General features: G+C 38.0%; 3 protein-coding genes across 4 annotated transcripts in view; 1 reads left to right on the top strand and 2 right to left on the bottom strand.

Moving 5' to 3' along the window:
* LOC106135299 (kinesin-like protein Klp61F) overlaps positions 1 to 15,565 on the bottom strand; it is a 33,854-nt gene extending 18,289 nt beyond the window's left edge. Inside the window, exons 1-14 of the mRNA XM_060950108.1 lie at positions 15,377 to 15,565; positions 13,807 to 13,954; positions 12,931 to 13,080; positions 11,641 to 11,859; positions 11,166 to 11,254; positions 8,891 to 9,139; positions 7,980 to 8,233; positions 6,728 to 6,957; positions 6,062 to 6,225; positions 3,850 to 3,989; positions 2,942 to 3,033; positions 2,399 to 2,602; positions 1,435 to 1,602; positions 550 to 828 (exon numbers count right to left, since the gene is read on the bottom strand). Coding sequence (XP_060806091.1) covers positions 550 to 828; positions 1,435 to 1,602; positions 2,399 to 2,602; positions 2,942 to 3,033; positions 3,850 to 3,989; positions 6,062 to 6,225; positions 6,728 to 6,957; positions 7,980 to 8,233; positions 8,891 to 9,139; positions 11,166 to 11,254; positions 11,641 to 11,859; positions 12,931 to 13,080; positions 13,807 to 13,954; positions 15,377 to 15,441 — 2,451 coding nt within the window. The 5' untranslated portion in view covers positions 15,442 to 15,565. The remainder of the gene's footprint in view (positions 1 to 549; positions 829 to 1,434; positions 1,603 to 2,398; positions 2,603 to 2,941; positions 3,034 to 3,849; positions 3,990 to 6,061; positions 6,226 to 6,727; positions 6,958 to 7,979; positions 8,234 to 8,890; positions 9,140 to 11,165; positions 11,255 to 11,640; positions 11,860 to 12,930; positions 13,081 to 13,806; positions 13,955 to 15,376) is intronic.
* A 1,253-nt stretch (positions 15,566 to 16,818) lies between these two features.
* Positions 16,819 to 18,295, top strand: LOC106135313 (uncharacterized). The gene is made up of 3 exons (XM_013335575.2): positions 16,819 to 17,064; positions 17,145 to 17,439; positions 17,741 to 18,295. Exons 1-3 carry the CDS (start codon positions 16,942 to 16,944, stop codon positions 17,851 to 17,853), a joined length of 531 nt encoding a protein of 176 aa, XP_013191029.1. The 5' UTR covers positions 16,819 to 16,941; the 3' UTR covers positions 17,854 to 18,295.
* Positions 18,296 to 19,716: 1,421 nt separating this feature from the next.
* The window catches only part of LOC106135336 (ubiquitin carboxyl-terminal hydrolase 8-like), a 35,019-nt gene continuing 29,909 nt past the window's right edge, over positions 19,717 to 24,826 (bottom strand). For both annotated transcript variants that reach the window (XM_060949914.1, XM_060949913.1), the window contains 2 exons: positions 22,627 to 22,988; positions 19,717 to 22,040 (listed from right to left, as the gene is read on the bottom strand). In XM_060949914.1, coding sequence (XP_060805897.1) covers positions 21,929 to 22,040; positions 22,627 to 22,988 — 474 coding nt within the window. In that variant the 3' untranslated portion in view covers positions 19,717 to 21,928. The remainder of the gene's footprint in view (positions 22,041 to 22,626; positions 22,989 to 24,826) is intronic.

The raw sequence follows: 24,826 nt of genomic DNA, 5'->3' as shown, positions 1-24,826 counted from the left end.
CAATGCGCTTGACATTCAGACGACTGGATGTGTAACCATGATCGATCCAATACGGGCTAGGTTTCCTTGCAAGGTTGGGGAGGTTGTTTAAAAACCCGACTCACCCAATCCAGGATCTATGGTCCAAGGCATACCAGAGTGGTGAGGATGCAACTGGGACTAACTAGAAGATTCCTTATTTCTTTTTATTAATCTAACCAACCTCGACTGGTAGAGAAGTTTTAAATATTTTTTAGCAATAAATTAACATATACATACACACATAATTAACATGTCTTTATCCTTTACTGGGTAGACTGAGTCTACAATCTCACAAAGACTGTAGGAAAGACTAACACATTCAGCTGTATATACATAAACTTGGGATTCCTCTTGTAAGCGATGGGCTCTCATCATTAAGCGGTACACAGCTAAACATTGCCTATCAGTCTTTTCGACACTGTTGGCCCTGTCTACCCTGCAAGGCATATAGACATGACTATAACATAAATAACAAACCAGCATGTTAGTTAAAATATGAATGCAATGAATAAAAAAACACATGTTCACCTGTTTCTCATCAGCGGTTTCCCTCATCAATTCCTCCTGCCTCTTCGTCATTTCCCGCCTCTGCGCCTCGAGTCTCGCCTCCCTCTGGCTCAGCATCCTCCTCAGCGCCTCGCACTCCTCCCTGTCCTCCTCCCAAATCCTCCTCAACTGCTCCAATCGTTGGTTCTCTTCCAGCATTCTGTCATCGAGTCTCTTCTCCATGTCTCGACGTTCCGCTTCGATGGCGGATAGTTGGTTTCTCAGGCGTTTCTCGATTTGTGTTTTCTCTTCCTCTATTTCCTGTGTGGATTTTTAGTGTTGATATTAAATAGAGATGTATTGTAAAAGGTGAATTATACTCTTATTTTTGGACTTTATCTTGTCTACCATGGTGTCGTGTAGTTCCGGCCATTAATATTCATCAGGAGTGGACATGGACATAGAGGACTCTTTCTCCATAATAAAAAACAATAATAATTGAAAGTCATTATAAACTATCTTTCCAAAAAGTTTATGATTATGTAAATCTTTTTCTTATGGCTATAAATTCATTTAAAAAAAATATATTTTTTACAAAACGATGTGTCAAGATTCTTTATTTTTATGATACTAAAGAACTTTTAAATACCAAAAGAATAAAACTTATTTTAATATTATAAATTGAAGAGTTTGTTTGTTTGAACCAGCTAATTTCAGGAACTGTGGTTCGAATAGAAAAAATATTTTTGTGTTGAAAAGACCATTTATCAAGGAAGGTTTTAGGCTATATGCAGTATGCTGCAACTATTAGGAGCGAAGAAATAATGGAAAATGTGAAAAAAATGTGAGGGCTTCAATGATGTCCATAATAACTATCCGCACGGACGAAGTTGCGGGCGGACTCTAGTTATCAACATAGCAACGTACCGCTACGGCAGCGGTAGCGGTGGCCGCCCGCTGCTGTGCGCGCGCGCGGCGCCCGTCTCGCGAGCGGCGCGCGGCGGCGCGGCGGCGGGCTGCGCGCGCGCCGCTGTCCTCAGCGAAGGCCGCGTGCGCCGCCGCCAGGCTCTGCACGCGGCCCGAAGCGCCGCTGTACTGCAATTGGTCAAATATATATATATTGTACATGTACTTCTAATAATAAAACGCATATATATTATTAAGAACGTCCACAAGCAGATATACAAGGAGAGTGTGGAGGAAAAGGTCGGAGTGGGAAGACCTAGACGAACGTATCTTGATCTAATTAAGGACGTCCTGGTAAAGGTTCAGATCAAAAGTACCCGAAACCGCCGAGCTTGCATGAAGTGAGTTATGAATGTGGATGAAGCGAAGGATGTATGCAGAGATCGTGGCAAGTGGAAAGAAGTAGTCTCTGCCTACCCCTCCGGAAAAGAGGCGTGATTTTATGTATGTATGTATATATTATTGATTATATAGAGGGCAACATTGTAGGCTCTTCCGGGGAGACACTCTCCGCCCCCCGCGCCCGCGCCTCATAGACAAGTCAGTCAATAAACAACGCGCAGATCGGTGTGGTATGCACTTCTTGTTAGCGAGCGAATTTGTATTTATAAGTTACCAAAGTAAAATTTATTATCCCGTAATCGACTTTTACTCTTCAATCTCGCCCCGCTATAATTAGTCAATAGAATTCTTAATTTCTCACAAAATCAGTTAAGTAGCTTTTAAGATATTCACATTACTGTAAAAATTTAAGGCGAAAATAGTTGAAATTTTAAATTTATTTCAATATTACCCTTACCATACAACTTTTTTTATAATTACCCACATATAGACATATGCTGAAATTTACTCATACAAAATAGCAGTCACAGACCTATCTATATACCTCAATAGAATAAAAATAACTGACTAAAAACTGACTCACCCACTGCTTCACAAACGTATCAACATCCCCCGCGACGTTCACAGCGGCTGCGGCGCGGACGCAGTCACCCACTTTACCCAACAAGCCGTTGAGAGACGCCTCCAAAGCTACGCTGTGCGATGTTAGTGTTTTTGTTATTTGGTCGATATGGGTGTCCCGAGATGATAGTAGGTTGGAGTGAGCAGTAGATATTGATGTCTTTATCTGAAAAAAAAAATGGTAAAGATTAATGATAAGTAAGGCCGTGTGGTTCGCGGCACCAATAATAAAAAGGATAGGACACTCCATCTCGTTCCCATGGTAGTCGCAAAAGGCGACTGAGGAATAGGCTTATAAACTTGGGATTAGTAACTTAGGATATAGATGTCACTATTTGATCTCAATTCTATCATTAAGACAAACAGCTTAACATGGCTTAGTCTTTTCAAGACTGTTGGCTCTGCCTACCCCGCAAGGGATATAGACGTGAACATATATGTATTTATGTTTTACGCCACCCAGACGCTTCGCTAAGGGAATCAATAGCAATATTTTACACATTACCTCCGCCATAGTATCGCAAATTTTCCGCACCAATTCCTCCATTTTTAGTTTATTCTCCTCTTGAATACCAACAGTGTCAGTGGTATAAGTGTCTGAAAAAAAATTATAAATAATTGCTTAAAAATATAATATAATTTAACAGTTATTATTATTTCAAAAGCGTTATATATGATAGCAAAGTGATGAAACTAAGAGACAGGCTTATAAACTTGGACGACGGGCTAGCAACCTGTCACTATTTGAATATCAATTGCATCATTAAGCCAAACAGCTGAACGTGGCCTTGCAGTCTTTTGAAAACTGTTGGCTGTGTCTACCCCGCAAGGGATATAGACGTGACTATACATACATCAAATCACGCCACTTTCCCGGCAGAGACTACATCTTTCCACTTGCCATGAACTCTGCATACTTCCTTCGCTTCATCCACATTCATAACGTGACTATATACTATGTTATCTATCTATCTAATTTTATATATTTAAACGAGCAATTCTTGTATATATATAACCAGGATCTCGGAAACGGCTGTCATAGATTAGGGGCTTTTCGGCTCAAGGAATCGATTTATCAAGGTCCTAGGTTCGAGAAAAGCTCGGTTCCCAAGATAATAATTTCCGCTTGTCCCACAGGTGTTTCTCAAACTTCACAAAGAGATGAATCATTTCAAAAAAAACCATTATAAAAATAATCCAGTTTCCGCTCGTCACACACGTGCTGCTAAAGTAAGATGTTTGCAAAACTTGACTAATATTAAATAAATAAATTTCAATTATTTCAGACAACAAAGATCCATATACAATTTTCAATAAAATCAAATAGATAAAATTAAATCAATATTAAAACACGTTCTACCAAACACAAAAAACCGAGCAAAGCTCGGTCAACCAGGTACTGTTTATCATTACCACAAGCCTCCAACAGTCCATTGAGCGTGCGCATCAGCGTGGAGTGTATGTGGTCCACGCGGGACAACATGGCGGCGCGCTGTTGGCAGGACTGCGCGCGGAACTCCCGGGTCAGTTCCAAGTTCCGGGACTCCACTGACCTGGGAACAATGCGGTATTTGACTAGGGCTGCCATCTCTAAAATTTGGAAAACCGGACAAGACGCGTGAAAACCCCGGATTTTAGAGTCCGAAAGCCGGACATTTTAATAAGATCTTTTAAACATATACAATGCAATAAAAGACATTTGAATATTAAACAACAAATCAGAACATTTTAAAGTTTAGACCTACAGCAATGTAAGCGGCCCAAATTTATTTTTATTTATTAATATTTTAAAACCCGGTCTACAAATGAAACCTTCCCCGGACGCTCCCCGGATGCCCTCTAAACTAGGACAAATCCGGGGAAACCCGGACGGATGGCAACCCTATATTTGACGAAACATTCGTATTGACATAATCAGTTCTACATTCATTCATGTTTTTTAATGTAGACAATGTGCATTCGTCCACGATTTAGATTTAAGAGATCTATATTTGTAAATTGACGTCCGATGAAAATGCTGCAGTGTAGTTTGTTCCGCCGCCTGTTCTACACATGCGCTTTGGAAGCGGTAGTAGTTATAATTAGATTTAAGTTATGTGACGTCAATAAGTGATACCTTGTATCCAATTTTGAAAATAAATCTATTCTATTCTATGGTATAACTACTTGTTGCCGGCGGCTTCGCTCACGTACATTGTTGTTACTCGCAAATTTTAAGAGAAGGGAAAGAGGAAGAATGTACTAAGGTTAACCTTTTTATAATTTGTTTGTTTGTAATATATTTATTGCATAGAAATTTACACAGTAACAATAAAATATACATTCTTTTATAAAGAAACAAATCACTCGCAATGGCGGATTTAATAATATGAGTATGTATAGATATAAAAGTATAAATTATAATGAGCGAAATTATCTTGAGAACGTGATTAAAACATTGAATAAAATCCAAGGGATGCAACTTCCGACAGAAGCAAAAATTTGATTAAAATTATTAATTTTTAATATTTTTAAAAGGGCAAGTTAATAAATTTTGCACGAATGCCAATTTTGAACGAATGTCCGTATCACGGTTGTAACACGATCATTCACAAATATACGCGCATGAGTTTTACGCATTTCCGATCAGATCACGTGTCCAGACAAGAGTTAATTACATTTTTTTTTAATCAATCTGATAAAGGTACATTCGTTTATTCCTTTCCACTCCCAACGTTCCTATATACACTCCATTTGTATACATTATATTGTTTCCATTTATTGTTCCTTTTGATATGCTTTTTTTAATGTAATTTTTAGGTGCCATGTGGTTCCTGGCACCAATAGAAAAAAAGAATAGGACCACTCCATCTCTCTCCCGTGGATGTCCTAAAAGGCGACTAAAGGGTAGGCTTATAAACTTGGGATTCTTCTTTTAGGCGATGGGCTAGCAACTTGTCACTATTTGAATCTCAATTCTATCTTAAAGCCAAATAGCTGAGCGTGGCCTATCAGTCTTTACAAGACTGTTCGCTCTGTCTAATCCCGCAAGGGATAAAGACGTGATTATATGTATGTATAGAATTTTTAGGTCTGGTCAAGCTTTTCAAATAACCAGTTTAGAAAAGGACCACTCCATCTTTCTTATGAATGTCGTAAAATGCGATTAAGGTATAGGCTTATGAGTTTCCTTATTTCTCTCGTAGGCGATGATGTGCTAGCCAACCTGTCGCTAATAAAATCAATTTCATCATTTATCTGTACAGCTGACCTTGACCTTTCCATTTTTCCAAGACTGTTAGCTCTGTTTGTCCTTAAAGGGCTATATAGACGTGATTGTATGTATGTTTGTATGTATTGACGGCCTCTGTGGCGCAGCGGTAGTACGCTTGTCTGTGACACCGGAGGTTCCGGGTTCGAATCCCGGCCAGGGCATGATGAGAAAAGAACTTTTTCTGATTGGCCTGGGTCTTGGATGTTTATCTATATAAGTATTTATATAATAAAACATAGCACCGTCGAGTTAGTATCTCGTAACACAAGTCTCGAACTTACTTCGAGGCTAACTCGATCTGTGTAATTTGTCTCGTATATATTTATATATTTTGTATGTATGTAAGTATGTATATAAGGAACAACAACTGACTGCCTGCGGTGCACGGCGCCGTGCAGCCCGTGCACATGGTGCACTGCAGTGTGCGCGGCGGCCGCCAGCTCGCGCGCCTGCCGCCCCAGCTGCAGCTCCGTCTCCGCCAGCTTGCTCACCAGGTGCTGCTGTTCCTCGCACTGCTGCTTCGTCGTGTGCAGGATCTGAACAAACATATACATATGGTCACGTCTATATCCCTTGTGGGCTAGACAGAGACAATAATTTTTGCTTGGTGATAGAATCGACTTTCAAATAGTGATAGGTTGCTAGCCCATCGCCTAAAAGAATGCAGGGTAATAGGAGGAACCAGGGATCCGCTCTAATTCCTGGCCATCAGATATGCTGGCAGTCAAGAAAATGATAAAAATGCTAAGCCTGCCCCATAGCCGCATTTTACGACATCTTACAACATTTGTCAGTTGGTGCCGGGAACCACACGGCCGGCAAGTCCGCTACAAACATGTTTTTCGTGCGCAGATCCTGCAAAACGTGGGATTCTTTTTTTAGGCGATGGGTTAGCAACCCGTCACTATTTGAATCTCAATTCCAAACAGCTGAACGTGGCCTATCAGTCTTTTCAAGACTGTTGGCTCTGTCTACCCCGCATGTGATATAGACGTGACCATATGTATGTACATATGTTAAACATGTGTGAATACTCACATTGCTAGTGCTGACCAGCTTAGCCTGCGTATCATCCAACTTGTTCATAGCATCACTCAGCTCGCTCTCCCTCTCCGCTATCCTCTTGTTCAGCTCCTCAAACACCGCCAGCATGCGGTCCCTCTCGTCTTCCATGGCCTTCTTCTTCAGCAGCAGTTCTTGTATCTCCTTCTTTTGCTCCTCTTGTTTCAACGTCATCTCTGTGTATGTCTCGTTGGCTAAGTATACACCTGTGAACAGATATTTACGTAACATACATACATGGGGTAGACAGAGCATGAGCAAACAGTCTTGATAAGACTGATAGGCCGCGTTCAGCTGTTTGGCTTAAAGATAGAATTGAGGTTCAAATAGTGACAGGTCGCTAGCTCATTGCCAAAAAAAAATAATCACAAGTTTGTCCACGGTTCGTTCGACGTTCACGGAAAAGAGATGGAGTGGTCCTATTCTTTTTTGTACTGGTGCCGGGAACCACACGGCACAAATATTTAATGGTATTTTTTTTCTGCCGTTTGATCACCTGCACTTTAGAAATGGGTACGCTTTCGTGTCGTAAAGGACGACTAAGGTATATACTAGACTAAAGCAAGCAACCTGTCACTATCTGAATCTCAATTCAATCATAAGGCCTAACAGCTAAACATGGCCTTTTATCACATCAGGGTCAAGACTGCTGGCTAAGTCTACCCAACCAAGGATATAGAATTTTCATTTTCTCAAAATGTATGTATGTTTTAAGTTAATTAATTGACGGCCTCTGTGGCGCAGCGGTAGTACGATTGTCAGTGACACAGGAGGTCCCGGGTTCGAATCTCCGCCAGGGCATGATGACAAATGAACTTTTTCTGATTGCCCTGGGTTTTGGATGTTTATCTATATAAGTATTTATTTTAAAATATAGTATCGTTGAGTTAGAATCTCATAACACAAGTCTCGAACTTACTTCGAGGCTACCCGTGTAATTTGTCTCGTATATATTTATATATTTTTTATATATGTATGTATGTGTGTATGTATACAGGGTGACATTTAAAACAACTGCATCCTTTTAAACATAGACTTTACCCACGCTTTTGAGCTGTTTGAGCCTATTTTTACTACGCTTTTATTAGCTTGGGTTGTATGTATGTATGTGGGTATGTATGTATGTAACGGAATCTTTGACCTTAATTTTCACTGGTTCCCGTATATATTTATTAATTTATTATTAATCATTCCCACGGGAACATCACTAATCATCTCGACAACTCACCAGTCTTATCCCTGGCAGCCTGCAGATCCCTCTTGAGCCTGTCTATCTCCTCAGCGTACTCCTTCAGTATGGCCTTCTTCGTCATCTTCTGATTCACCTCCGGCCGGTTCTGGATGTTCTTCGCTCTGTGCGCGTACTCCAGCGTGCTCATCGTCTCCTCCAGGTCCTTGTGGCCCGGGGAGATGGTCGCGATGATTGATGTCTTCGTCTTGCCGCCGAGAGACTCTTGCAAGATGCGGGTCAGTTTTGATTCCCTGCGGGAAGAGATTTTATTGGTTAACATACATACGAACATATAGTCACGTCTATAGGTAGGCAGAACCAATAGCCTCGAAAAGACTGAATGGCCACGTTCAGCTGCTCGGCTTAATGATGGAATTGAGATCCAAATAGTGACAGGTTGCTAGCCCGTCGCCTAAAAAAAAGGACCGAATTTTTATAAGCCTATCCCTTAGTCGCCTTTTACGACATCCATGGGAAAGAGATGGAGTGGTCTTATTCTTTTTTGTATTGGCGCCGGGAACCACACGGCTAGTTATAGTTGTTAATCATAATAAAGTTACATAAAAAGTGAATAGGCATATTTGAGACTAGAAAAGCCCGCGACTCCGTCCGCGTGGAATAGTTATTTCGGGCATCATTGAAGCGCTCAAGGATGAATAATTTACCCCGTTTCTTTTTTCACATTTTCCATTATTTCTTCGCTCCTAATAGTTGCAGCGCGCAGCGTGCGAGCGCATAGTTACATATATAGAAGCCTTCCTCGATAAATGGTCTATTCAACGCAAAAAGAATTTTTCAATTCGAACCAGCAGATCTTGAGATTAGCGCGTTCAAACAAACTTTTCAGCTTTATAATATTAGTAGTAGTAGTTATTATGTATACAAATGAGTCAAAAACCAAAACAAACCTGTACGGTATATGAGGATGCCTCTCCACCAGCGCCGTTATGACCCTGCCAAGGGTCAACAGGCTCTGATTGATGTTAACACATTCCCGCGCCCGCTCCCTCTTGGCGGGGTTGTCAGAGCCCGCCTTGCTGATGTTCTCCGAGCCGGCGAGGTCGACGAGGTTCAGTTTCCCGATCTTCACCAACTCCTCGCCTTCAGGACTGTTCTCTTTCATGTGGACCACGATCGTGAAGACTGTGTGGGAGCGGCTGTAAGAAATATAGAAAAGTATATATTTTTTTTTCATTTCATTTTTATTTCAAGCTTCTGGACTGATACAAATTTTGTTAGTATACATATAACAGTATAGATTTCTTGTTAATAGAATAGTTGATAATACTAGATGATACATAGAATAATACTGATATATTGATAACTGCGTAAAAGAACGATTGTGGATGAAATACATACATACATAAAATCACGCCTCTTTCCCAGAGGGGTAGGCGGAGACTACCTCTTTCCACTTGCCACGATCTCTGCATATTTCCTTCGCTTCATCCACATTCATAACTCTCTTCATGCAAGCTCGGCGGTGATGGATGAAATAGTTTAGATAATTTGGACGGCCTCTGTGGCGCGGCGATAGTACGCTTGACTGTAACACCAGAGGTCCCGGGTTCGAATCCCAACCAGATCTGAGAGTGAGAAACGAACTTTTTCTTATTGGATTGGGTCTAGGGTGTTCATCTATCTTATTAGATAGATTTATTATAAAGTACTAGAGGCCGCCCGCGACTTCGTCCGCGTGGAATCATTATAATCCGGGATAGTAGTAGCCTATATGATATTCTGGGTCTTCAGCTACCTACATACCAAATTTCGTCGTAATCGGTTCAGTAGTTTTTGCGTAAAAGAGTAACAAACATCCATACTAACATACTCACAAACTTTCGCATTTATAATATTATTATTAGGATTTATTATAAAATATAGTATAATATAGTATAGTTGAGTTAGTATCTCGTAACACAAGCTAACTCAATCTGTGTAATTTGTCCCGTATATATTGATTTATTTTTTAATTTTTCAGTTTTTAATAACTACATTTTAAATGACGCCTACGTTTGACCTCAGTTCTTCGGAATTTCATAAAAATAGGCCGGGCACAGACATATTTTTAGATAGATAGAAAATTTCATTTGTCGCTATAGTCACACATATAATGTGCAGAACACATGCATTCTATACTTAAACCAAGCAACATTATTATCTGAAATTTATCAAAATCGGGAGTCGTTTTGGCAAAAAGTCAGGTCAAGAGTACCCGAAACCGACGAGCCTGCATGAAGGGAATTAGGAATGTAGATGAAGGAAAATATTATGCAGGGATCGTGGCAAATGAAAAGATGTGGTCTCTACCCACCCCTCCGTGAAAGAGGCGTAATTTTATGTATGTTTGTATGTAAACTAAAAATGCAAAGAAATCTTTATACAAAAATTCTAAACAACATTAAACTACACTTTTGTTGCTTGCATGAAGAGAGTTATGAATGTGGATGAAGCGAAGGAACTTTGCAGAGATTGTGGCAAGTGAAAAGATGTAGTCTCTGCCTACCCCTCCGGGAAAGAGGCGTGATTTTATGTATATATGTATTAAACTACATCTAATTTTAATAAATTCTGTAATAATTTACTAAATCACTCTGAGGACGTAACTTCATATATGATAACTTTGCAGTAACTAACCCATAATGTGAGACATTATACAAAATTACTATAGTCAAGTTTAGGAGAACTCACTAGTTAGATTTGCCATTGGGATGGTTGCTGCAAAGTGAAAAATTTAAATTACTTTACGGAAAAAAAATTGTAATGCGCCCTTATTTTCTCTGTCTGTATGTATTGTCTAATCTCGGAAAGTTGAGAGTGGTTCCTGTTTGAAATGTTGGAAAAAGGGTTTTCTGAGGAAGGTTTAAATCTATAAATACTAATTGTGCGAAGCCGGGGCGGGTCGCTAGTTCGTGATAAAATGCCAGTTAATACAAACCACTATCTTTTAATTATTTACAAAACAGCTGTTCTATTATTTCTTTAAGGTCCGCTAGATACCTGCATAACCCTTAAAGACATTATTCTTGTTTATAACAATAAGAATAGAATAGATTTATATTCAAAATTGAATACAAGGTATCACTTATTGACGTCACATCACTTAATACTAGCCCTTCTAATTAAACTCAAAACCACCGGACCAATTTTGATGAAGTTTAGAACAAAACAAGCAACACATACCTGGACTGAGCGTTCATCAAAGTGGAGGCTACCCTTTTCCTCTCCTGTCCTTGAGCCATTATCTTGTAAACCTCATTCTTGTTGTATACCTGTAAATTTCAATTAAATGATTTCTTGTCTTATTCTAATGTGCCGGGAAAAAGTGAAAAAAAAAAACGGGAAAAATTATCCATCCATGAGGACCTTCAATGATGCCCAAAATAACTATTCCACGCGGACGAATCAAATCAAATCAAATCATTTATTTGTTAGAATACAATTTTTACAATCAGATGGTCACGATATAATTAAGTACATGCATTCTGCCTTATAATCAGGCGTACAAATATTTGGATGTCAGTTATCTAAATACTAATTTACAATCAGCGCTTAATTAAAATTCTGTTACAAATAAGTTAAATAATTTGAAATGTCAAATCAATTTAAAATGTGAAGTTGCAGGCACAGCTTGTTAATTACAAGTATCTACACTTACCGTAATCTCTTCCAATCCATTGACAATATTTGACCCCTTCCTGGTCACGTCCTCATATATCCTCAGTTTGGAATTATCCTCCGATGTCGATAGCAGGTCGAACAGTTCCTCGTTGTACAACTCCAGGTAGGACACGCGGACCGTGTATTCCGTGTTGGAGATCCGCAGCTCGTCAAACAGCTGGCTGAGCGCCCGAGGGATGATGCCCGCCAGGGGGTCCTTGGGGAGCATAAAGATAAAACATATTTATCACTACATAGTATAAAACAAAGTCGCTATTTTAGTGTTTTTGTCTGTATGCTTAAATCTTTAAAATTACGCAACGGATTTTGATGCGGTTTTTTGTCACAGGCAGAGTGATTCAAGAGGAAGGTTTTTATGTATAATTTGTTCCGAATTTTGCACCCGTCCGAAGCCGGGGCGGGTCGCTAGTAATTGATAAATTTATGATTGGAATATAAAAGACATACATACATACATATGGTCACGTCTCACGTCGTTATCTCTTGAGGGATAGACAGAGCCAAAGTCTTGAAAAGGCTTATAAAATTGGGATTCTTCTTTTAGGCGATGGGCTAGCAACCTGTCACTATTTGAATCTCAATTCTATCTTAAAACCAAATAGCTGAACGTGGCCTATCAGTCTTTTCAAGAGTGTTGGCTGTCTACCCCGCAAGGGATATAGACGTGATCATATGTTTGTATAGCCGTTGGGGAGATTTGATACTAGTCTTGAATTCAAATTCAAAACTTTATTGTAAAACATAGGTAAGTAGTACAGATAAGTTACATATCTTTATAGTATCACTATGGAGGATATATTTTATCCTGGAGAGGATGTACAAAAGTTTATTATTAATAGTTTATTAGAATTATTTTCTTAATTGCACCCTGTGCCATTAAGCCTTCCAAACCTGGGTTCCGGGTTTACGAATTGCTATTTTTAACAAATATAAGACATACAAAAAAGAATAGGACCACTCCGTCTCATTCCCATGGATGTCCTAAAAGGCGACTAAGGGATAGGCTTATATACTTTCCTCTTTTATGCGACGGGCTAGCAACCTAATGATAGAATGAATAGAATAGAATAGATTTATTTTCAAAATTGGATACAAGGTATCACTTATTGACGTCACATCACTTAAATCTAATTATAACTATGAATCTCCATTCTATCATTAAGCCAAGCAGCCGACCTTAGCCTTTCAGTCTTTTGATGACTGTCAGCTCTATTCACCCCGCAAGGGATATGAAAATTACATGTTTACGCTATATCACAAGACATACATTCTGCCAGGTGGTCTCATCACCGGTGTTCTCCCCCACCATGGTGTGGGTCTTCCCAGTGCCGGTCTGTCCGTACGCGAACACCGTGCAGTTGTAACCGGCTAGGACCTCCTCGATCAGCGGGGCCACCACCTCTTGGTACACTTCCACCTGGAAGGAATTTAGATGCCGAGTTGTGATATCTTCATTACTTTCTACTTTTTCATAAGTATATATGTATATGTATTAAGATAAAAAAAGAAAGAAAATTGTTTATTTGATTGAAAAACTCTAATTAAAAATATGACAATAAGCTTAATAAAACCAGGATAGATGGTAAATTGACAAATTTGCGAAAATGTAGATGAAAGATATAAGAGGATAAATTACATAGATTGAGCTTGCGCCGAAGTAAGCTCGAAACTTGATACTACAATTTGTACTATCTCTACTTATATACTAAATATTAAATGTACCATATATTATAAATGCAAAAGTAACTCTGTCTATCTGTCTTTTAGACTTTCACACCTAAACCACTGAACTGATTTTGATCAAATTTGGTACAGAGATGGAGTTGACCCTGAGGAAGAAGAACATAGGCTACTTTTTATTGCATAAAAAGAAATCAAGCAGATGAAGTCGCAGGCAAAAGCTAGTATTTTAAAAGATAAACATCCAGACACAGGCTATTAAAGAGAAGTATTTTTTTATGTTGCATTCATGGGCAAGATGTCCCTTAATTTTCCCTGGGGTTTGAACCTGACTGGACACCTTTTGTAAACCCTAGTCATAAGCAAATAAATATTCTATTCTATTCTGGCACCACAGATAGATGTTTAGATGAGTAACCATTATGAAAATCAACAAAACACTATCATTGAGTCATCTACTTACCTGCTTGGTGTGAGGGCTAAATGCTCTATCAAACGTGAACTTCTTAGTCAAGGAGGTCTGTTGCGACTGTCGCACGACCACCTCACGATTGTTTGCGACTTCTACCACACCCAGCGACTTGATGTCTCGTTCTCGCTGATTGAGTGGCCTGGAGAATAATATGTCATGTTTCATTTCATTTTGACAATAAATATCCTTCTAGCTTTATGACTTAAAACTAAAAATGGCCATTGTGTTTATGTACCTGGAGTCCTACCTATATCAATCTCATAATCTAAAAAGATAGGTGCAGTGGTTCCCTGCATCAATTTAAAAGAGAATAGGATTACTCTATCTTCCCCCATAGATGTTGAAAAATGTGACTAAGGGATAGGTTTATTTATAAACTCGGAATTCTTCTTTCAAGGTGATAGGCTAGTGTGGCAACATCTCTACGCCACTCGCCACAACATCAAATCACACAACAACTGTCAATCATCTCGAAGAAATCGACGCGCTCAGCCAATAGCAGCGAAGAACCCAAATCGCGATTTCAGAGATTTCACGGATTGGAGCTATATATACAACCTCCTACTCAACATCGTTGGAGCCGCGGTTCCCCAGGCATAACACCTAGCCTGGCGGAAGATCTTCCCTTTGGTGGCGGTCGAGCCGAATCATCGCTCCCGCTACACTAGCAACCTGTCACTATTTGAATCTTAATTATATCATTAAACAGCTGAACGTGGCCTTTCAGTCTTCTTTAGACTGTTGGCTTTGTCTACCCCGCAGAGTATATATAAATGTGAATTTATAGAATAGAATAGAATAAAATAGATTTTTTTCAAAATTGGATACAAGTTATCACTTATTGACGTCACATCACTTAAATCTAATTATAACTACTACCACTTCCAAAGCGCAAGTGTAGAAAAAGCAGCGAAGCAAACTACACTGCAGCATTTTCATTGGACATATAATGTAAGATAGTGTATACTGTGTGTAGGTTAAGTGTGCATGAGTCATTGAATTATTCTTATTTTAGTGACATACTTGTCCTGCCTCATTCATTTACATTTAAATTAGGTAAACCTTTTCATCATCACAGCAATTGCATAACTAATGATTAATAAGTCTAAGATTTGATTTGAAAGGTTTATTATTACTTGTAATTGCAACACATTTGCTTAACACACATAGCTCCTGTACTAGGCAAAATGTCTGACCAGTGGCAACCAATTCTGGATTCCATAAAAGAAAAAGATTTCTTAAATATTGAATTTTCAGGTGGAATACTTCTTTTATTTTTGAGCTAGTATTGATGATATCCCTATAAATTTAATTAATCGATAGTTTATGTAACAAGTAGGCTATGACAACGATGCTATAGGCTGGGTAGGTTTCAGGACTTTCAGGACATTGTACTTATACTTCAGTACCATGGTTATTTATCTGCAAGTCTTATAACCCCACATGGATGAACTGATCAATTTTTAAAAGTTTAATGTGTAGAATAAGATGAAATAACAAAGCTGATTTGGTTATAAATATAACACAAAAGAAACTGATTAAAAAGTAAGCGTCGGTTTACCTCAGTCTCACGAAAACCTGGATGTTTTGATTTTTGTCCTTCCTGTTCCCTTTTTCAGACGTCATCTTGGCACAATACACATATAAAACTAACGAAAATAAAACCTATCACAGGTTCGTCACTTTTTATAAAGATAATTACAGAAAATAATTACAATTCACCACAATACATACAAGGCAGTCATAATCAGAAAACGTTGAATGAACGTTGGACTTCAAACAAATTCGAAATTGTTTGACAGTGACTGTAAGTGTTGCCAGGGAAAAGTTTACAATTCCACATTGGCTTAGTGCAAGTTTAGTGAGTGGTTTAGTGACTTTGAACTTAGTTCATTAGCGGTAATATTCAACCACGCGCTATATTATGCTTTATTATAATCCTTGGATACCGTTTAACCTCTGTATGTTAAAAAAAAAACAATATTTGAATATTGTTTTTTTTTTAACATATTACTTTGGTGCCGTGTGGTTCCCGGCAGTGCCGTGTGGTTCCCGACACCAATAGAAAAAAGAATAGGACCACTCCATCTCTTTCCCGTGGATGTCGTAAAAGGCGACTAAGGGATAGGCTTACAAACTTAGGATTCTTTTTTAGGCGATGGGCTAGCAACCTGTCGCTATTTGAATCTCAATTCTATCATTAAGCCAAATAGCTGAACGTGGCCATTCAGTCTTTTCAAGACTGTTGGCTCTGTCTAGCCCACAAGGGATATAGACGTGACCATATGTATGTATGTATGTACTTTGGTGCCCTGGAAATTGGGGTGGCCATTGGTGTGAGAAATTAGATATTTGCGTCTACACACATGCGCCGTCTCATCTGCAGGTTTCCAAATGTAAGGCCGGTACTTCTGCAAATGAGGCAGAAAATATCAATAGGCACAAATATGTTGGTATCGGTAATACCTAATATATATTCTTAAACCACTTAAGGTGGAAACTCAGGACTATAGGGGCCATCTGCCCACTAGCTTTTCCATCAATTAATTGAGTTATCTTATGAACGGAGGGCTGGAAATTTTCTGGCTCAGAAAATCAGCATTGCCATTCAAAATATACACATGTCATACATACTGGTCTAACCAATGGGGCAAATGAAGACAAACAAGTGGACTCACTCTTTTATTTTATGAAAGTTAGATGTAGCAGAAGAAGAATGAAAGAAAAACGAAGTTTGAAATGATTGCTGTAAATTAAAAAAAAAAATAATGATAGAAGATTAAAGATAAAACCTTATGGAACGTTGTTTATATTAAGCTTAAAATGACATAAAACCGAAGATATACTAATGTAATTTTGGCTTAATCCCTTATCCGCCTTTTACAACATCCATGGGAAAGAGCGGCACAAGCACAGTACCGGCACAGCAGTGCGCTAGATTTACGCTTTTTTAGGTTGAAGTAGGTAAGCGCTTTTTCATTAGTAAGAGTTGGTAACACGAAAATATGAAAAACGAAAGTGTTTGAATTAAAAAAAAAAGGAATATTAATAATATCTGTGGTAAGAAGTCAAATAAAGAATTTGTTTACATTTTTGTTACTTGATTTACGAAAAAGTCTTTTAAAAATGAGCCAAGCATCTGCCCAAAGAATAAGTTTTCGTATTGCCACGGAGTCTTTGCTCCTCGCGGAAGAGAAGTGGATACTGGAAGCGTTAAAGAAAATCAAAACACAGAGGAATTGTTTGCAGGTTATATTTTTGTTATTGTTTTACGTACTTTATTAATTGATTATGAAAAGTTACAGTGCCTTAATAATGAAACTTTCCAGATTGAACGACTACAACTGGAAAGCATGAAAGCAAAGATGAGATCAACTGAAAGGGAATCATGTGATGGAGAAAGCATTTTACCCACCTCAATAGGAGAAACAGTGCCCGTATCCCAATTACCCAGTAGCTCGACTACCCAAGATCCAGTACCAACCACTTCTACAGCAAACTTGATGAAGAATCAAGGAAAGATCACCAGCTCGCAGATTATAGAGTTTGAGACTAATTTGTGGGAAGTTGAAGCATTTTGTAATGAAGAGGCTTTGAACTTGGATGTCACTAATCCAGTCTTCAGTGAGTATTGAATATTCTTTCAAATGGAATTGCCGTGTGGTTTCCAGCACTTCATATCTTTCCCATGAATGTCCCATGATTGGTCAGGAATTTATAACTTCTACTTTAACAAAAACATTTATAGTTTAGCTAATTAACTTATGAATTTGGTCTGTACATTAGTATGGTTTATTATTTTCAAAGAAGCTCTCATAAAGTATGATATTTACAGAAATCCTTACATCCTTAATTTATACTGTGACAGAAACTGATGTGTTATATCATTATTTGTTGTTTTCCTAACAACACTTCTCTCCCACAGCTAACCCAACCAGAGAATACAATATGGAAGAGAATGATGAAGAAGAAGAAGAATTGGACGACGTTAACATCGATATGGATATGCTCATGAATGGTGCCAGCACAGATGATTAGGAATAGCTGGTACGAATGCCAAATGAATGAAGCATTGGTGGTTGAACAGTTAAGGCGGACGTCTACAATGCGCAAGTAATGCGAGTGGGGGCACAATGTCATTGACGCATGAGTTATGTACATTAGGTCAGATGGAAGTCGCATAGTGTAAAAACCTGACTCACCCAAATCCAGGGCTCCTCGCCAGAGTGGTGGGATGTAGCCGGGACAAACGTCAGGAGAAAGGAAGTACGAATGCCGTATGACTTTGCCACAAAACTGTCAACACATTGCCATTGACCAACCCAACTGCAAGCCAATGACTTGATGGATGTTCTGAAATTAAAGACGCTATATGCTAAATTGATGTTTCATCATCAATATGATGACGCTGTATCATGGTAACTGAAATTGTCATAGCTAATTATGCAAGGAATTTGTAGGAACATGTTATTTTTCATTTTAATTTTATATAAACATAAATGAAAGCTTGTGTTTGAAAATATTGTTCTTCTATATTATTGTCTCTAAAAAAAATTAAGTTAAAAATCCTAGTAGTTCTACTAGTAAGACTACTGGTGTGGGGGGAATATTTTAGTCTGAATAAAATTTTATATTTCAGCAGTTATTTTATCTTTATTTACTGACAGTTATGTAAGACCTTTTTTAGAAGACATATTGTCTTTCTCAGAAAATTCGAACTCTACAGATGTAAGTACTCCCTTTTAGCATTTGGAAAGCCTTTGAGATTCTGATTATCTCTTTTGACATCCTCAAAAATATACAATACTTTACTTTGTAAAGCTTGAAAGATTCAATTTCACGGTCAAAACTGATGTTAATAAATATTAATAAATTAAACAAGAAATATATATTAACAAAGAATTTAATAAAGTTCGTCTTACATTAAGATTTACAATAATCCGTTTATGTATGCTATGTACAATTTCATACAACAATTGGAAGATAACAAAGTCTGATGATAAAAATGCCAAGTATGAAGTAAGGAAGAGTCTACTATTCTACAATACTGGTTTGTAAGTACAGCGTCCGGCCTATTCTTCTTAAAGAAGACTCCCCTGTATGTGTAAGTTTTCATAATGTTTGTAAATTTTATGGTAAATTTCTTGTAGAAATCAATATTGTTTCTTTAAAATTACATTTTATCCAATCCAATGTAACATTGGATTGAAAGTGAAACTAATTTTGCATGAAAACGCATGAAGTGGGCCACTAAGAATACACCTTCTAGAATATGTTTAGAATAAGAAATATTTTTATACAGTCCGCCATTACATAAAGGAAACGTCAAACATAATATGAAAAGTCTAAGGTGAGTTTATAATAAAACAAAAATATTATATAATATTTTGCCGGTCAATTCGCAGTTAAATCTGTTTCTTCACTTCCTTATTTCATAGTTCAGCCCTCTAAGTTCACATTAAAAAAAACCTTCAAATAGACTTGAATATTCAAATACAAATATTTTTCAACAAAATACTTCGCGTTCCTAAGAACAAAAAGCATTCCAAATTAGGCGGAGCAAAACATAACAGTTCATGAAATAAACTAACGCATCTTCCAATCTTAATATTCTATGTGTATGTGAACCTAGCCTTAGGTCATCAGCTTTCGACTAGGGATGCAAAGACCAGTCAGGATGAAGATCCTACTACTATTATAAAGGCGAAAGTTTGTATGGATGTATGGATGTTTGTTACTCTTTCACGCAAAAACTACTGAACCGATTACCATGAAATTTGGTATGTAGGTAGCTGAAGACCCAGAATAACACATAGGCTACTTTTTATCCCAGAGTTCCCGCGGGATTGATAGGGTTTCCATGCGGACGAAGTCGCGGGCGGCCTCTAGTTTATAATAATATGACGCATTTGGGTCTTGGATGTTTATCTACATATGTATTTATTATAACATTTCGTTGAGTAAGTATCTCGTAACAAAGTCTGGAACTTTCTTCGAGGCTAACTCAATCTGTGTAATTTTTCCCGTATTATTATAGTTTTCCGTACATATTTTAATGTAGGTATGCGGAATAATATTGTCATGCTCTTTGGCTGGGGACGACTATGACATCTCCACGGAGGCAGCAATTTTCGTATGAAATATGAGCTTGAAGTATGACTTATATTCCGAATGAAATGGCTTCTGTACTTCATCACAATAATAATAAATTACCGATCTTCATTTCCCTAGGTCTGACCACTGTAACATAACCTATATTAGGCACAAATCTTCTGATTAAGTCGTAATAAAACAAGATATATCTATTAATTATACGCACATTATTCATCACAGTTACGCGGCGTATGAATCTTAAATAATGCCAATGTTATAACAATAAAAATTGGTTGGTGTTACCAGATATTTATATACAAAATTGTCATTATGAAATTCACACACATGTCCATACAAAATGAAACAGAGAATTTCAATTCAGTCTTCCATTATATACGCAATTCCCAAGTAACAGAATAAATTACAATTACTCTATAATTATACAAGCGTTTGTACAAGCTATTTATTTATACACAATATTTTTTATAAATTTATAATAAAAAAAATATTCGGGCATGAGACGAACGTAAACGCTTAAAATGTACAGTTTAAAACTATTTAACTTTTTTATCGTAGGAAATAAATATAATTTGGCTGAATTTGAGTTTTACCGGCATAAAATTTATCTCACGCAGACCGTAATCATTCATATTAGATAAGAGGCTATTTATGACATTAAAAGGTGTTCCAGGCACATAATTACCGGTACACGATATCGAAATTCTGCTTAATGCCATTCATAAAAAATGAAAATAAATATCAGGGAAATATTTTATGTAAATGGCTTAAACATAAATCTCTATAATTAACTTCAGTAGTATTTATCCAATAACTTTTCTTTTTAATAATACTTCAGGCCGACCTATAAAATGGCGGCTATTAAATGTCTTTGAGCTGTCAAGACAAATGTTTATGAATCCTGAATATAATACACATATAGAGATTTATGGGATTAGTTTAATGGAAATGTGTTTTAATTTCCAACTGACTTACTGGTCCATATTGAGTCCTTAAAGATTGAAGGCACAATGATCATTTCGCATAAAGTTTCACATATGAAAATTTATGCAAAACGATGATTATAAGAAAATATGCCTTTCGATAATTATGCCATTAAAGAATATGTGACGCTTCTTGGGCCCGATATAGACTTTAATAATTATTGGTTTCTCTATAAATAATAATAGATCTAGGCGCATACGCACATTAAATGACGTCTGCGTGAGGAATAAGAGCAAGAGGTGTATAAAACCAACCGCATCTTTCGTCTCTTGCTTTAGGATCTAGAATTAAAATATTGTGATGATATTATTATGTCGAAGTTGCATAATGAAATTTACAACGTTTACTGCATTTTTACATGTATGTATATCTGTCCCAGAAGCATGTCGCTGTCCCTCTTCACGTCATAATAAAAAGCGAAATAGCATAGTATTTCCCGGTGTCGCGCGTACCATGCTATGCGGTCATGTGGTATTCGAATCTTGGAAAAATTCCGTTAGTTTGCAAGATCGAATACGCACCACAAAATAGGTTATCATTAAAACCGATTTACACTAAAAATAATTTTACCGAATACTGAACTGACAAAGTAAATCAAAAATATTGGTCATATTTCGAACCAAAGTTTTTCACTGGTACTGACCAGATTTCAATTCATAGTTCATCACAATTTTTAGCCATATTTAAATCCAACTTCGACATAAGGTATAAATTTTACCCGAATCAAATTCCAACCGTTACTCTTCATAATTAGCGACCAATTTTCCTAACAAGTTTATAAACAAAGTTCTTCACGATTATTGGTTAGAGTTTCACAATAATTTGTCACGAATATTGATAACATTTTCACTGAAGTTAAACAACAAATTTCATCACAAATATTGGTCAAATATCAACCAACGTTAATTACAAATTTACAATCAAACTTCACCACACTTATTGGCCAAACTTCAAGTTGTCCACAAACATTTGACCCAACGGTTCCTTTAGCACCTTCATATACACTTCACTTAGAAAGTCACGCCAGCCTCGCAGCCCCGCAAGACGTGTAAAACAATATGTACGCCGCACTCGACTTCACTTCGCTAGATGCTATCTCCGTTACTACGTGGTCGTCGAATTTGAACCATCTGGAATTTAAAATAAAACAATTTTTTTTTATGTTTAAACTAGCTGTGCCCGCGACTTCGTTCGCGTGGAATTTTGGGCATCATTGAAGCCCGAAAGGATGAATAATTTTCCCCGCTTTTTTCACATTTTCCATTATTTCTTCGCTCCAAATAGTTGCAGCGTGATGTTATATAGCCTAAAGCCTTCCTCGATAAATGGTTTTTTCAACGCAAAAAGAATTTTTCAATTCGAACCAGTAGCTCCTGAGATTAGCGCGTTCAAACAAATCGTGTACCGTGTGGTTCCCGGCACCAATGAAAAAAGAATAGGATCACTCCATCTCTTTCCCATGGAGATCGTAAAAGGCGACTAAGGGATAGGCTTACAAACTTGGGATTCTTTTTTTTAGGCGATAGGCTAGCAACCTGTCACTATTTGAATCTCAATTCTATCATTAAGCCAAATAGCTGAACATGGCCATTCGGTCTATTTAACACTGTTGGCTCTGTCTACCCCGCAAGAGATATAGACGTGACCATATGTATGTATATAAAGAAACAAACAAACTCTTCAGCTTTATAATATTAGTACAGATTAAATACTCACTTGCCATAAGCGTTGCTCTTACAATACGCCATGTTCTTACAATAAGCCGTATAATGGCCGCCCTCCATCGATCCGTAATGATTCGACACCGCATACAAATTGTACACATGATTACTAGGACAATGCAGCGAGAACTGTCTCATGTCCAATTCGTCCAATGGGAAATCAATGTACGTCTGTTTTTTTCTGTAAGCATTGCACATGTACTCTTTGGGGTCTACGTAGAAACGTTTGAAGTGTATGACTAACACCGGAGGCAGTCTGGATATGTCCAGCTTTTTCACAGCATCCCGTTTTTCTTTGCAATTGGGACAGTTCCAGCCGGGTATCGTCTCGCCGTTCAGGTATAGCTTGAGGCAGTCCTGAAATTGAGAAAAAAAAGAAGATTAGGTATATTAAAACTCTTCTATAACCGAGTAAATTCTTCTGGGTCGCGTGGTTTCCGGCGCCGATAGAAAAAAACAATAGGGCTACTCTATCTCTTTCCCCCCTGAATGTCGTAAAAGGCGGCTAAGGGATAGGTTTATAAATAAATAAATATATAGGGACAAATTACACTGATTGAGTTAGCCTCGAAGTAAGTTCGAGACTTGTGTTACGAGATACCAACTCAACGATACAATATTTTATAATAAATACATATAAACATCCAAGACCCAGGCCAATCAGAAAAAGTTCGTTTCTCATCATGCTCTGGCCGGGATTCGAACCCGGTACCTCCGGTGTCACAGACAAGCGTATTACCGCTGCGCCACATAGGCCGTTATAACTTGGTATTCTCCTTTTAGGCGAGGGGCTAGTGACCTGTCACCAGGAGTCGCTTCGCGTAAAAATCTGACTCACCCAATCCAGGGTCCATGGTCAAAGGCGCACCCCGGGCTCCTCTCCAGAGTGGTGACGATGCAACCGGGACTAAAGCCAGGAGAAAGATTATTCATCTAACTTTCCAAGAGAATACAAGAATAATAACTAGTACTACATTCATTCATGTTTTTTTAATGTAGACAATGTGCATTCGTCCATGGTTTAGATTTAAGAGATATCTATATTTGTATATTGACGTCCGATGAAAATGCTGCAGTGTAGTTAGTTCCGCCGCTTCTTCTACACATGCGCTTTGGAAGCGGCAGTAGTTATAATTAGATTTAAGTTATGTGACGTCAATAAGTGATACCTTGTATCCAATTTTGAAAATAAATCTATCCTATTCTAATATACCTAGACGAACGTATCTTGATCAAATTAAGGACGTCCTGGTAAAGTTATGAATGTGGATGAAGCGAAGGAAGCGTGCAGAGATCGTGGCAAGTGGAAAGAGGTAGTCTCTGCCTACCCCTCCGGGAAAGAGGCGTGATTTAATGTATGTATGTATATTTGTATATTGACGTCCGATGAAAATGCTGCAGTGTAGTTTGTTCCGCCGCTCCTTCTACACATGCGCTTTGGAAGCGGTAATTAGATTTAAGTTATGTGACGTCAATAAGTGATACCTTGTATCCAATCTATATATATAAAACTCTTCCGTTACTGAGTGACTGACTGACAGACAACGCACAGTCGAAACTACTGGTCGTAGACAGCTGAAATTTGGAATGTAGGTTCCTTGGGATATGTAGGGGAGCACTAAGAAAGGATTTTTGGAAATTCAACCCCCAAGGGGGGGAAAAGGGGTAAAAACGTTTCTATGAAAAATCTTATTCCTTGGGTTTATAAACTTGAAACTTGGCATGAACACGTACATAGGCAAGTAAATATGTTTGACATTATAAGTTTTTTCAAACTACCCTCCAATCGTGATTTAGGGGGTGCGATTGGGTGACTGATTTATTAACGCACAGCCGAAACCGCTCGGTATAGGAGTCTGAGATTTTGAACAGAGGTTCCTTTAGTAACATAAGTGAGCACTAAGAAGGGATTTTTGAAATGTCAACCCCCAAGGGGGGGAAACGGGATAAACTGAGCCGGGGCTGCGGGAAAGTTCTAACGAGATACCGTGGCCCCGGAACGCAAAGGGCAACTGAAGGAACGAGGTGGGTTTTAGTCAGTAAAAGTCTGACACTCCCTTCCGTTCCACCCAGAGCGGGAGAGGTCATTTGATGATCTCCCATCCTTAAAAAAAAGACTTTGTATGACAACTTTCAGTCGTCTCTTTAACATACATAATAACATACATAATTATGTACATACATGCATAACATTA

Source organism: Amyelois transitella, chromosome 20 (genome assembly GCF_032362555.1).
Source record: "Amyelois transitella isolate CPQ chromosome 20, ilAmyTran1.1, whole genome shotgun sequence".
NCBI classification, from domain to species: domain Eukaryota; kingdom Metazoa; phylum Arthropoda; class Insecta; order Lepidoptera; family Pyralidae; genus Amyelois; species Amyelois transitella.
This window is presented reverse-complemented; position numbering and strand designations above follow the sequence as displayed.

Coding starts and splice junctions, on each gene's coding strand:
- LOC106135313 (XM_013335575.2), top strand. CDS start 16,942: ATGAGCCAAGCATCTGCCCAAAGAATAAGTTTTCGTATTGCCACGGAG. Junction 17,065..17,144: donor CACAGAGGAATTGTTTGCAG/GTTATATTTTTG, acceptor GAAACTTTCCAG/ATTGAACGACTACAACTGGA. Junction 17,440..17,740: donor TGTCACTAATCCAGTCTTCA/GTGAGTATTGAA, acceptor TCTCTCCCACAG/CTAACCCAACCAGAGAATAC.